General features: G+C 30.2%; 1 protein-coding gene and 1 long non-coding RNA gene across 10 annotated transcripts in view; one reads left to right on the top strand and one right to left on the bottom strand.

The window, feature by feature from the left end:
- Cnksr2 (connector enhancer of kinase suppressor of Ras 2) overlaps positions 1-15,065 on the bottom strand; it is a 284,365-nt gene that overhangs the window by 96,785 nt on the left and 172,515 nt on the right. For 3 of the 5 annotated variants that reach the window (XM_063242887.1, XM_063242888.1, XM_063242891.1), the window contains exons 9-10: positions 12,230-12,376; positions 2,309-2,442 (exon numbers count right to left, since the gene is read on the bottom strand). In XM_063242887.1, the coding sequence (XP_063098957.1) occupies positions 2,309-2,442; positions 12,230-12,376 (281 nt within the window). The remainder of the gene's footprint in view (positions 1-2,308; positions 2,443-12,229; positions 12,377-15,065) is intronic. The other 2 variants (XM_063242889.1, XM_063242890.1) reach the window with 1 other exon arrangement.
- Positions 1-15,065, top strand: part of LOC106026909 (uncharacterized) — a 121,350-nt gene that overhangs the window by 42,283 nt on the left and 64,002 nt on the right. The window lies entirely within an intron of this gene.

Raw genomic sequence — 15,065 nt, 5'->3', positions numbered from 1 at the left:
TCCTAGCTCAGCCTTCTGAATCTTGGGATGACAAGCGTGAGCCACTATACCTAGCTCAAAAAAATTCTACTTAACTTTACAATTAGTCCTAATATTTAAAAATCTTTTTTAGATGTAAAAGCTTTTATTAATCATCCAAATTAAACATTTATATTCACATAGCATTAAAATGCTTATCATGCATAAAGTTTTATTTTAATGTAGAAAAAAAGAAACACTCAGAAGAGATTAAATTAGGTCTATCATGTTCAACCTCAAAATAAAAAAATGCAAATATTTACCAAAGCTATATCGATAATTACAACTATAAAAAGTTTTATGACTATAACTTCAAGTGAAACAAAACATGTAGGTAATTTATGGAAGGCTGTGTTTAAAAGGGGCTTAGGTGTATGAATTGTTTGAATTGCTGTATCAAAAGACTATGTCACTGGGTAACTAATAAACTGGCACAAAATGTATTTAGAATATCCTGTACAACTGTATATAAACACTAATTCAAGTGAGATAGCAAAGGCTATTTAAAATTGCACTGAAGAGGATGAAGTTTCAAGCAGTCAGTATCAAGAACCACTATGTTGACATTTCAATTTCTCATTTTCTCTAGTATTTTTAATAGCATGCTTAAGATTTTAGCTTTTTATTGACTTCAACGTATTGCCTTAATAGTATCTTCACTATACTCAGAAGACAAGACTGGCTCGCCTTATTCTTTCATCTCTCTAAGGAAGTGATGGTGAACCGATTAGATCTTTCAATAACAAACAGGTGGCTGTGGCATGCATGCCATAGGTTTGTCACAATAGTTTTAAGGTGTATTTTAAGTACATTTGGTTCAAGAGACATTTTCTCTATAACACCTGTTTCCTCAGTCCACCTATAAGGAAAGATTTTAAAAATGCAGAGATTTGATTTAAAATATCTTTTCATGTTTATTTGTACATGTAGCTCTCTAAAGAATAAGGCTTCTTAACCATTTACACTGAAATGAAAATTTTTTCAATTAAAATGAAAACACACCAAGATACTTGATTTTTATTTGCAACACGTTTCATTGTTTCTCATTCAAGAATAAACAGAAAGTCATATACTGTCTTAATAGAATTAAGATGAACCTTATGTTTGAAGTAGAATATTAGATGAATTTGTATGTTTGATTGTAAACTGAGCATAAGATAACCAATTATATATTAGAGATACTATGAAATGCCAGCTAATGCCATGAACTATCTCATAATTTATATATACACAGTTACATTTAATTTTCACAAAATATTAATATTTAAAATTGAATGTAATTACTATTTGATAACATAGTATTTACAGATATGTCATACTTCCATGTAGGAATGAGATCATGTAATGGCGATATTACCATATGTCACTGAATAGATAATACTGAAAGACTAGATATATTAAAATTAAAAATTAAAAAACAAATGCAATTATTTTATGCACTAAAGAAAATATTAAACATGGCTTGAAAATAAAAGATTTAACTGCTTTTGAATACCACAGAACTAATTTACAAGATTAATTTGTTCATGATTGGGATTTACTATCCACTTTAACTTGTGGTCATATTCCATAAATTTTGTGTCCACGAGGCCACATATTAGAATTCCAATGGAAAGAATGTATTATGGCACAAAGCTGTATCCTTTCATATTTTCTGGAATTTATAATATGAATTTGCAAATGAAATAGAGATTAAGCCTCAAGAAATCTTGAAACCAGATTTAAAGGCAATGCATTTTCTTGTAAATTCTTATTTCCTGAGGAAAATATTAATGGACAGATGATGTGAAAAATTTAGACACAACTATTTTGACAGGAGGATACTTTCTCTCTTCTTTCTCCCCATAAAACATCTTTCTTATCACCTACATTTAAGAAAGCATACAAGTTGTCTATATAGTTCTTCTCCTTTAAAAAATTGAGTGAAATGCTTTAAACTATCCTGAGATTTCCTAAGCCTTCTTGGACAAGGAGTTTTACTTATTTTTTATTTACTAAAAGTGTCCTGATTGTTATTTAACATTACTTTTCTATTTAATGAAGGTAGGATATGGGAGGCATAGTAAATAATTCATACCAACGACTGCAGTTTTTGTTACTTTTATTAACCAAACTGCCTTTACTATAATGGGAATGATTTTTTTTTTCAGAATGTGTTCAGAATGCTCATCTGAGAAAATATTCAAGGTGTTCTTCAAGAATGGACTTCAAACTTTATATGCTATTGGTCTTTAGACTATTAGTCTTTAGATAATAGCTTTCTCAAACCATGCGATAGTTAACTTTATACCTGGGAATATATGGTTCTGCAGGAGGAGGAGGAATGTAGAGATCCTGGAGGGCAGAGCTGTCTCTTTTGGTGGGTGTACTGATGGTGCTGGAAGGCGTGGCAACGCTGCTTGTGGGACTTCTAGGTATAAGAGGCTGGTTAAAATGAAAAAGAAAATACATACGCACACAAACAACACAAAACAACAACAACAATGACACATAGTTATCATTTTAAAATAATCTATTTCTCCCCAAGTTTTCGAACTTGGCTGAAATCAAGAATGATGTTATTTAGCACATGTATATTTCTTTGAATCTCCAAAAGCTAATTATACATATTAAAGTTTTCCACTTGGTTCCAAACTCACCTTTTTCTATGGTGTAACCACCTACAAGTTATTTATAAATTAAAAAAAATCATGCAGTGTTTTTAATGGAAAGATTTATGTCACAGTCAGAAACTTAAAACTGTCAGAATTCCATTTTATTGAATGAAAGATAATAAAGAGTAACTCAAATTAGCTCACTTACATACTGATTGATATATGAGAAAACTATTTCAGATCTTCTTTCCAATAGGACAAAACATATTCCTAGTTATTAAAATGTCTGATTCTCAGGAAAGGTAATGAAATAGAGTACAATATGACAGTATTTTCTAAGAAAATAAATTTTATTCTGTCAGTGAGAACACTGCTAGCTGTCTCCTCACAGCCATCTTATGGTACATCTTCAGAAGTATGGTGATTAATGTGATAAGTAATTCACCTTTCACAGGCACACACATTTATCAATCATTTAAAATAATGTTTAGTTGCAGAAGTATGATCTCATTTTCATGCTAGGAAGCTATTTAAGTATACTGTGTTTACTGAATTAAGTAGTACATTCAGGATGGATTAACTTAAGAGCACTCCCAATTCCAAGCTTCATAGCATTTGAAAATAATCTTGTACCTCAAGAAATTATGCGAACGTGAAACTAAAATTCACAAACTTGTAATGTTTAACTTACACTTCTTACTGATTAGCTATATATACAATTAACATATTTAAGGATTTTACTGCAATATCAAACAGAAAATAATGATCACAAAATAATGATCACATGACAAGATATTGCCATTATAGTCAGTATGAAAACACTTTTACCATGTCTAGTTAGACCCACAGTTCTATTCTTTAACACACATTGCTAGACACTCAAAGGCATTTTACAACTATTTTATACTGTGACAATACTTCAGTACATATAAACAAAATTTGTTCAAAATTTCAAGCATAAATACAACAGAAAATACAATGCATGTCACTGGGATAGGCTACATAGTTTAGAACTCGGTTCACAATTTTGACCTTCCTTATTACACAGCTCACCTTAATAACTTGAAATTGTACATCCTGCCAAAATAACATTTAAGTTTTAATCTATGTGAAATAGAAGTTAAAGAAGAAGAGAGAAGGCAAAGGGAATAATTTATGTGGAGTGTTACACTATTTTAACTCGTATAATGTTAAAAATAGACTTGTTATTTGAAAAAAATTAAGATATTATAAAGGTATGCAGTCTAGTATGTTTAATATTGATTATTAGAATAGTGTTTAAACTATGCCTGTCCTTTAGAAAAATAATTGGCAATAGGAAATTCTGCCATCACATCAATATTCAGAGGAATCACTTGTACTGATGAATGCCATGAAGCCCAAGGAAATAATTGTATCTCATTCCTCTATAACAGATGTTTGCAAGATAGAGTTGACGATTTTCTAATAGTCACTGACATTTTACTAATTATAGTTGTTTTCCTGTCAGGACAGCTTGTCTTTAAGTACAGCTGACATTGCACAATGAGTCAAACCAAAATTTATTATAATGGAAATATTCTAAAGAAAAATTCATTATACAGTAATTTCTAATACTCTTAAATTGATGTACTATGAGAGAAAAATATTCAGTATACTTTTAAAATATTTCTCATAATATCGTAATATATCAATTGAACCTAAAACCAAATTCCCAAATCATAAGTTTTACAAAATAATATAACTAATTTTTATTTTTTTCCTCTATTTTAGTGTTAATATTTCTAGTTTGGGTACTTTTCTTTTATTATACATAGAACTAAATATTATTTCTCTTTTTTATTGCTTAACTTGCTCTTCCTCAAATAAAAATAAAGAAAAAAGTAATAGTCGGTGATTACAGGTATATTAAATATATTTCAACTGTGAAGTAACAACCAGGAGAATATTTTAGATTGCCTGAACCATTACCAGGATTGTCTGCTTATGATAATAGTAGGGTACTTAGGGTCCTTCACCTTGCTGTAACTCTAGATTTCTGTTTTCGGCAAGAGTTGCTATTAATGCCATCAGTTAATATAATAGTTTAAATTGGAAAATATAGAGAGGAAAAAGTTTTAAAGTTTAAAAAAAATAGGTAACGGCTTTGATTATATCAAGCAGGTCTGATTAACCGTACTAGTTAAAAATAATTTGTTCTTACAGATTAAAAAAATAGTTAATCTTAACTCAGCTAGATAATTATTTTATTAACTGGTAAACTATAGAAAGTATTTCAACTGGTTTATCATGTGGTTATTATCTGATGAGTCATAACGCTTCCTATCAAGTAAAGCTCATGGTAAATGTTCAATATATTCAGTGTATTTCAGTCTACTAATTGTGCTATAATGTCAAGCTAATTAAAACCAGAAAGTGAACATTCTTTTTAAGTATCACATTTTAAAAACCAACTTAGACATTTGTAAATAGAAAAATAAGGTATGGTAAAATAGAAGCAACATGAAAAATTGAAAATAACTCACAAAAGGAGGTCTCAGTGACTTTTATTTTATTTACTTATTTTGGTACTGGGAATCAAACTTTGGACATCATGCATACCAGGCAGGCACCATGGTGCTTAGCTGTATTCTCAGCCCTCAGTGAATGTTTAAAATTATCTTTATTTCTTAAGCTCTGGACAAGAACTGAAATGGTACAAAATCAAATAACTAAAAGCATGAGGAAGGCATTAAAGAACTTTGGAAAACAATTAAAATTTGACTAATGCACAGGAAAAAATGATGCAGTTAGCTGATATTATCAGTGATAAATTCATAACAAGTTACATTAAAAATACACGTATCAATAGGTATTTTGTGAAAATACACAGAAAATAATTAATTTAGTTTCTATCATTTCATAAAGCTGAGTTCTCTCAGTATTCAGTTCAAATTTTAATAGGTATAGTCCTCAAAATTTTACATGAGAGAAAAATAATGCAAAAGATAGTTTCTTTTACTCTAACAATATTTACTTTAAATCACTTATTCCTAATATAGCATAAGAAAAGCAGTTGTCATTCTATCATTAAGGATTTACAATTTAAGGAAAAAAATAGAAAGCAATTACTTCCCCATTTTATTCTTCTCTTATGTTGGTAAAATTTATAAGTAAAGTAATTATGAACTATCAGCATTTATGGATAAAGTGCCAAGGTATTACTTTCAGATTGCATCTTATTATTGAAGTAAGCATAAAGCTTCAGTATAACTTGATCAAATATGGTATACAAGCAAGTATGATGTAGATCTACTTTGAATCCCATAAAAAGAAGTTTATTTCTTGGAAGGACTTGATTCTAACACTGATAATTTTCAATTCTAGGTGGTTATAAATTCTCCTTCTACATACTCAATGAGGCACCAATAGGGAAGGCATATTTACATATACATTGTTATTACCGTAAAATAAGTCTGATGGATTTCTACGGGCACTGGCATTTATCACTTTAAATGCCCAGTTTCTAAAAAAAACTATCATATACACTTTCAAGTATACATTTATAACTGAAAGTTAGTTAATGATAACTTACTACTGTCAATAGGACCCAGAAATCTAGACAAAATTTACATATATATTTTTGTAGTGTCAGTTATATATATTAATATATAAATAAATTTGCATCCTAAATTATGGTATGGCACAAATCTTCCTCTGAATCATATAAATGTTAGCAATAATATCCTATTTATCCAGTTTAAACATCACTGGAAAATTCTGATTGTTGTAAAATAAAAACTTTAGCCTCTACAAAATGAAATCTCACTTGAAGTCTCATAGCTCAACCCCCTTGCCCCCATTCTAACATCTGTAACTGACCACATCTGCAATGTACTGGTGTATCTCTGAAACTTCAATGCACTTAAAGGTGATAACCACAGAATTTCTATACTTAAAAAACTACGTTTGATGTTCAAATTTTACTGGAATTATTTTACATTTTCACATCTCTTGGCAAGTATATCCTGATTTAGTTTTGCCCTTTGTTTAGTAAGTGACCGAACTTTGATAGAATTGTAAGTCTTAAATGAAACTCAATGACAAAGACACCCAGCACCAACATTAAAGATCAAAACACTGCATTATATAGTAAGTTTCAAAATTTAATAATGCCAAGATCATACAGAGCTTGCTTTTGCCTTCTCGGGGGAAAATATTGAAACACAAATGATTATATCCAACATAAAACTTAGTAATTTATATATTCTCTCTTTGGAATAAGCACAAACTCAAACGGATCACAATACCTCAATATTCTAGCACAGAATATTCATACAAGTCCTTACACAGCTCAGACACATTGTTATTATAATTCCTAATACTATCATCAGAATATTATTTTATGTTAACAACTCTATTTTAAAATCATGTAAAAAATGTTTCAAAGAAAACATGCCCTGGATTTTGGGAGGTAAGTTTGCACACAATCTTGTAAGTTTCTGTATTATATAAGAAATGTCAGACCCACTTTGGAAATTTATGAAACACATGTTTTCCTGGGCTGGCTTCTCTTAAGTAGGAAGTTATTTGAAAAGAACTTAAGAAAGGGCAATATATGTATTCAAAAATTCTCCACTTTCACTGTTTAACAGTTTCTTTTATAATCCAAATTTATCAATACAAAATGTTTTGGTATTCTTTTATAACCATGTAAATTTTCTTTTCTGACAAGACTACGAAGAAAACATTTTTCCAACTCATGAATTTAGTCAGAAAACCATATATGCTTAGATTAAAAATACAGATATATGGGCATAAAAATATGTAAGTCCTTACACAATGTGTAACTAATACAAACTCCAGAGTCCTACTACAAAATGTCTTTTTCCACCAAATCATCCACTTTTGCACATTGTATTGAAACTAATACTAGTGGTATTGAATAATACTAGTGCTATTCAATCTTTTGGGCAAAATTATGACTTAGGTGTTTTAACTGATTTGCTAAACATTGGCGAACTGAGATTTGATAAGACAATTGCTTGCAACTATTTGATAATTTAAGCATGCAAAACATAAATTTGTTACTGTTTCCCAATATGTACAATAACATTTTTGTTTAACATTTTTTCCTCACCTATCATACTTAATATCAATTCTTGCCATTTTGAAAACACGCTTTTAAAACAAAAGTCTCAGGGGCTGGGGATTTAGCTCAGCGGCATAAGCACCTGCCTTGCAAGCAGGCAGTCGTGAGTACGATCCCCGATACCGATAAAAAAATGGTGTAAAACAAAAGTCTCTGAAGATACACTTTCTGTCATTAATCTTTTTTTCAGTCACACTAATCTGTAATTTGGATACTAAAAATAAATTTTATTGATATTTCTTTGTTTTGACTTCTACAGAATGATCCTGAACATTCACACTGTATATACCAAAAACCTAACATAATCAGAATGCTTCTTGATATACCAGGTCATAGACAAAATTGATTGTAATGACTATTTCATTTCTACTTTTTCCATTCAAAATTGTTTAAATATCCTGTAAAAATGGCACCAAGGCAATATTAGATAATAAAATTTAAATGGAAAAGCACAAAACCATACAGTTGGCACATTAATATAAGAAATTTATAAATTAAAATATAGTTTAGGAATGAACTTTTAATCATACAGCTTAGTTATTTTATATAAAAATCTCTTGAATAATATCTAAACTGGGTTTTTTTGCACTCCAGTACTGGTTTTAGTGATCATTTATGAGATGCTTTCTCTATCCAAAAAGCTTAGTTTTTGTATGGTTTTTAAATATCATTGATTCTCAGTGGTGATTTCAAGGAACTTTCTTTGCAGTATTTAGCTAATTCTTCTATATATTTCTTGTAAGAAGACAATGACATTACCCATCCATGCTTGTGGCCTGTGTATACTAATTTATACCATAAACATGAACTTAGAACCTGAAGTTTGGGATTTTTTTTCCATTGAATTAGAAGAACTTGACCATGTACAATCACAATGCTTACCCATATCCAGGAAATTAGTAGACAAGGTCACTAAGGAGGTGTTTTGAAAAACAGCTCTCAGAAAGCAAGAAACCCCTGGTTTTCTTTCTTAGAATAAAAACGTTCTATATCAAACAAAACATCTTTGCTATTTATAAAAGTATACAAAAGGCAATGGAATGCAATCTTTCAGATGTAATCAATTCTTCTTACTGTATTTGACTAAGGGATTAAGTCATTTAGTTCTATCACAAAATATCTGAGAAATTATGAATTTATCTAAAGAACTACCAAATTTCATGAAATGTACTGATGAAATTGCTCTGTGAGCATGAAGTTGAATTGTATGCTTTTGTTTCATTGAATGTAATTATATCAGTGAATTTTAAAAGAAAATGCAAGTCAAAATTCATCATCATTGTTTTTCATATTAACAATGTATTAATCCAGATTAGAAGTCAATATTCTTTTAAACATTTTAGAAATGAAAGTATTTTAACAAACACATGGTAGTATTTGACAATATTTTACTTTAGGGTAGGTAAGATTGTTTTGTGTAGATAAAACTCATTTCCTTATTAGTTTTGAAAAAATCATTCTTACATGAGTAAAGTTTCATTTTAAAAAGATGCATGAATTACTATCTACTTTCATGCAATATTAACTATGTTATGCTTTATCTGACAATAGATAACTTCACCTGGTACAGTATTAGAAAAAAATGAACTAGATATACTGAGTTAAGTAAATGACAGATTCTTTTTGTAGATTTTAAATAATTCCTAGTAGAATAATGGTCTATACTATGGGAGGAAAACACATACAATTCTTTAAGTCTGAATGCTAAAGATTTATATTGAGGTGAGTTAGAGGGCATTTTGCTTCTAACTTGTTTGAACATATATCAGAAACAAGAATACAGTAAGAATGGTACTACTAACTACACAGAGACTTGTTACTACATTCAGTACTTATGTTTTACACCCAAGGTTATTTCTGAGATGCTAGAAAAAATGTGACCTCAGATAAAGTCATGAAGAATCCACGACTGCCCTCAAGAACTTATCCCACCATTTCATTGACTTTTTTCTTTTGCAGGCATTCACTTTCAACGTCAATATCCTGGCACCCTAAAGTTTTATCCATCTTTGGTTATATCAAAATCTATACTGTACTATATAAAAATTCTGACCTAGAAATCCCATTATATTTCCAGGCGTCTGCATTTTAGCACAGGCCAAAGCCTTATGATCAAGAAAGAACTGTATAATGATACAATTTTTAGTCCTCAAAGTAAGTTGCAGGGACCTTTGGTGGTGCTAATGGTGTGTTGGTGACAGTGATGAAACTTATTCATTGTCCTTACTCCTACTTAGCACCACTAAGAAGTATTTAATTAACATTAATATTACTCCTTCTGTACTGTAAAATATCAACCAGTAGCCGGGAATGGTATGGCATGCCTATAACCCCAGAAATCTGGGAGACTGAGGCAGGAGAATTACAATTTGAGTGCAGGTTGAACAACTTAGCAAGTTAGTGAGAATTATCTCAAAATAAAGAGAATAAAAGGGATTATGGATGTAGCTCAGTCTGAAGGCTCTGGGTTTAATTCTCAGTATCACACATAAAGTCAGCCAGGTAAGCAATTTTTGAAGGTGTTAAATGCAGATTTTTTTCTCTAATACCACTGCTTATCATCTATACATGATTGACCTTGGCCAATACAGTTTAGATGAGTGAAATTCAGTTGAAATAACCAAGTTATAAAAATGTTGACACACATATAAGCATTGTGCAAATTTTGATTTTCTTTTTCAGATTATAGCATTGTGAAACAGTAAATTTACAAGTATAGTTGAATAAGCAATGAAGAATAAACATAACTAGTGATTTGATATGGCATATTCCTTGGCATTTAAGAATAAACTTACAAATAGTAATTTAAAATTTATTGTAATTATAATTACAGTGTAAAGAACTGTATAAAGTAATTTTAAACAGTAAAGTGTTTGTTCTTCAGTCTTGCATACATACATCAGAAGTACACATAACATAAACAATATTGTCTTTCAATTATGTCAGCATTTTACATAAGAAGGTTCTTAATTGTACTACTATTAACTCTACTTCAGTTGGTGCTTATGGAAAACTATCTACTCAAGATTCTCCCTCAAATAGAGTACACAGATCAGTAAGAAACTATAGTCTTTGTGAAGTTCAAGTATCTTTATGAAGGGCTAGAGAAGAGTTGTTAAATTTAATTGTACATATTCAGAATACCCAGTGGTTGAACGTGTGTGCTTCTTTGTTAGGGTTTGTATCCCTTCAGACTTTGATGAGGAACATATTTTAATAGAAAACTCCAGAATGAAACAAAAAATGTATTTATAATGCAGTAAGAAAAGAAATGATGTGCTGCAAAATCCCCATCTGCTCATCTATGTGTTAATAAGGCAAATACTGACCTCTGAATTTAATGATTGTTAGCTAGCTTTGATAATAAACATGTAATGTGAGATGCATTTGAACATAGTAATACAGTTTACATTTGTTCACTTGAAAAATAAGTTACATTAAAAATTTAAAGATCTTAATGCTGACATACTTTATAACTTTTTATATAATTTAAGTAAAATACAAAATACCAACTTTGAGGCCAATAAGTAGTAAAGTTTTAAAAATGAAAAATCATAATAATCCATGAGGCCATTCATTTGTAATAGAGAAACTATCTTTTAGGAAAAGTAGGCTACAATAGTAAAAGACATTAATATAGAGCTTAGTAATGATTTACATACTAGTGACAAGAAAGCACTTTCATGTATACTAGTTTTACTCTAAATAATGAGCAGTGTTTTAAGTTTAACGGACAATTTAATTTTTAAAATTCACTTCTAAGGAAAAGTCGTCGTTTCTTAGTCTAAAAATAAAGGTTTTGTCAAGGAAAAATTATGATATTCTTAAAGATTATATCCTTAAAAATTGGAAATATATCATTTCTGTTTTTATGCAATCAGAATATTTTTAACTTTCTGGATAACCCTTAATAAATATAATTTGTCAACATCCAAAATAATATTTTAGAATGATTTTATGCTGAAGAGATATGCAAACATGTGAATAAACAGTTTTTGCCACTCTACAGCATGGAGAGTAAAAACTGATCAGTTAAGGGATGTGTACTAAGTAGATTTTCATTCCTAATTTCAAATTTCATTTTTCCCAACGTTTATAAATCACTATTACTATCTTATGACCTGATTTAAAAGAATTCTACGAACTATCATGTGATTTATTCCAGATGTGTATGCAATTATAATTATAAAATTGAAAACTGTACACAAAATGAAATATTTTACTTTCATTTTCTCCATATTTTGGATTGAAATAACTTAGCTTTTGCAATTATGCTTCACATGTTTTCAAATTAAGGCAGAGTTCTTTATTGTTTGAGTTTTACTCTTAGATTTCATCACAATTAAGCCTATTAGGATAAGCTGTGAAGAGATCATTTCACAAACAAATTTTCAAAAGCATACAAGGTTAATCCATATGCTGCTGAGATGAGGCACAATAAAGAAGCATTACTGAGATAATCTATGGCTAAAATGATGGTGTATGACTTATGATTAAGCTTCATTACCTGCAGAGCAAGGGGCTTCCATCTCATATTTTTCAGTAAAGCTGGTGCTGAGGTAAGCATGCTCTGAGGTCGCTTTTTCAAAGTTAAGATAACACCACTCGGGTCCTCTCGTAGTGCATTCACCAAATTTTTCAACTGCCACCCCACCTGGTAACCAGCAAAATCATTACAATAAAATTGAGGTACAGTATTCAAAGATTTAATGTTCTCCCCCTTTATTATAAGATTAGTAAAAAAAATCACATGATTGGTGTATCATCCTATCAATTTTCAGGAGATATATATTCAAGAAAGAAATTATCTTTGAATTGACTAACCATGTTCATTGCATTAGAGTCCATGTAATCATGAGACAATATAATGGACATTTCCCATGTTAAAGCAGAAAATGAAACGGTATCCTGCCATCGGAGTAATTTAGAATATGAAGAAATTATGTCACCATTAATGATGCTTAGCTGCCAGGTCTAGATCCAAGCTCTGTTCACAAGTACAACTGAAAAATCCACATGCCAGGAAATGAAGATTTGGCAATATTCTGAGCCTACAGACTACACCACATGCTTTCTCATCACCATCTTTTGGAGATACATGGTTGCAAGTGTCCAAATTACACTGACATCATACTACCAATATCTGGTACTGACACACCAAGGCAACATTTTGGATAAGGAAATAGGATAAGGATAAAAGCACCCATAAGAAAAACCTTTTTCATGCTAGAACGACAGAATAAAAAAAGGACAAGATAATGCCATTCTAAAGCAACAGCTATTAAAAATATACTCCAAACAACCCTATAAACTTAACGTATGTGAGAAATTTGGTTAATTTTCTATTTGAATATTACCTCAAAATATATTGTATAACTAAAGCAATTTCTTGAGAAATGTTTTGAAATATGACTTAATGGTTACTCAAATTACTTCATTCATCATCTTTTTAAATTTATTACACGGAATAATTTTTGTTAGTTTGCTTTTTAAGTGGACTTGTGATGCAGCATTAAGTAGATGCAATCCTGAAACTATGCTTTAAAGAAACTTATTAACGTACCTATTATTCCAATTATTGTGTTTTAAAAAACGCACTTCACATTTAGAACACAGAAAAGAACCTTTTATCTCAACTCTAATGGATTATAATATTCCAAGTAGTCATATAAAAGTATAGTGGGTCAAAGTTTATCCTAGACTGAAAACAGGACATAACAAGTGGTATAAATAGTGATGTAGCTTCTCAGGAACCCAAGATCAAGAGAATGGATGTCTTTTACCTTGCTATTCATCATGTTTTTGCCTATTCAAGCTAGAGAGAATGAGAACTTCCTCCAGAAGAAGCTAAGACTCCTAGAGACTAAGAAGTAAGCTGGAATGCAGTCACTGTAGTTTAACAGCGTACATATTTTGGGACACTTAATAAGCATTTATAATCTAAACTATAGCTGAATTGAGTGATGGTGAAGAGGAGTGAGGACATAAAAACTACAAAATGTTATAATGCTGAAGACTTTGGGGTTCTCAGATATAAATCAAAATTATTATAATACCTAGCTAATCTTAATGAGACAATACTAGTTTCTGAAAAAGACATATTTTTGCAGAATACATACAGTAATGGAACTGGTCAAATACCTCCTATTTAATGCAAGTGGGGATTTCTATGTGTCCCAAATGTGTATCATATGAATTCTGATGTTCTTACAATTATTTCTTATAATCACTTCTACAAGCTAAAAGCGCCATCTTACTTACATAACACCCTTAATGATGCCTACATTAAAGGGGGGGGCATGGACTGCAATATATACCATGTTCTTTCACTCCCATTTTCTCAACTATTAGCAATAAGCATGAGTTGCTTCTATAAACAATAAAAACAAACTTCAGTGTAGTCTATGAATACTAATATTTAAAGTAGAATATCACGAATTATATGGATTTACTAATCAGGACTGTATATCATGGATACAAATTTTCTGCAAAAAGCACAGAATCAGACAGACAGTCCTATTTAAAAATTAAAAGGTAGTAATGAGAAAATCAAACCTGCTTTGTGCATGTTTTTAGGTAGTTAGCAAAAAAAAAAGGAATACAAATTTATTAGTCAGGTGTTCTCAATAAGCTTAGAACTACATTATCTTCTGAATTTTAATTCAGTGAATTACTGCAATAGATACTCCATTTAAGCAGTAGATCAATTTCACTAAGAAATTAATAAATGGGAATAAAGCCCACTGAGTAATTCACAACCTATAACATCTTTAGGTTTTAGCTACATGATTCCTACTTTACTACTGTATATACATGAACAGTAATCAGAACTCATGGTGTTTTCATTTGAATAGTCCTTTGTTTCCTTTATTCTTTATCAAACTTAATTTGGATAATTTCTAAATTATTTTCTATATTCTCTACTTCATGTAATTCTTGACAATTTTCCTCATTTTATTGGCAAATATCATACTTGCAGCATTCTAGAGCTCCAAAAAATGATTCCTGCCTCTGGTTCTGTAATATAATACCGTAGTTTCAGCCATAAAATGATGTGTAATGATTTCCAAAGGTAATTCATCACCCTTTGTCATTGGCACACTTACGGTTTATAGACTATGGAGGAATACAAGTAAGGGGTGATAAAATGAGAGAAGCATACACTATATGATCCAACATCAAGAAAACTAGAAGCCTTTATGCTAGAAGCTAAATGTAGTGCTTCACATATGTGAAATATATAAACTGTAAATATATAACCATCAGTTTTCAATATTAGCTTTATATTTTCTCATTTAAATTTCTGGGTTTAGTTTTAAAATATTAAGTGTGATAGACAAATT

This window comes from Cavia porcellus, unplaced genomic scaffold (genome assembly GCF_034190915.1).
Source record: "Cavia porcellus strain 051 isolate PalLab524CR breed Dunkin Hartley unplaced genomic scaffold, mCavPor4.1 scaffold_33, whole genome shotgun sequence".
NCBI lineage: Eukaryota > Metazoa > Chordata > Mammalia > Rodentia > Caviidae > Cavia > Cavia porcellus.
The sequence above is the reverse complement of the archived record's forward strand: the minus strand, read 5'-3'. Positions and strand labels throughout refer to the sequence as shown.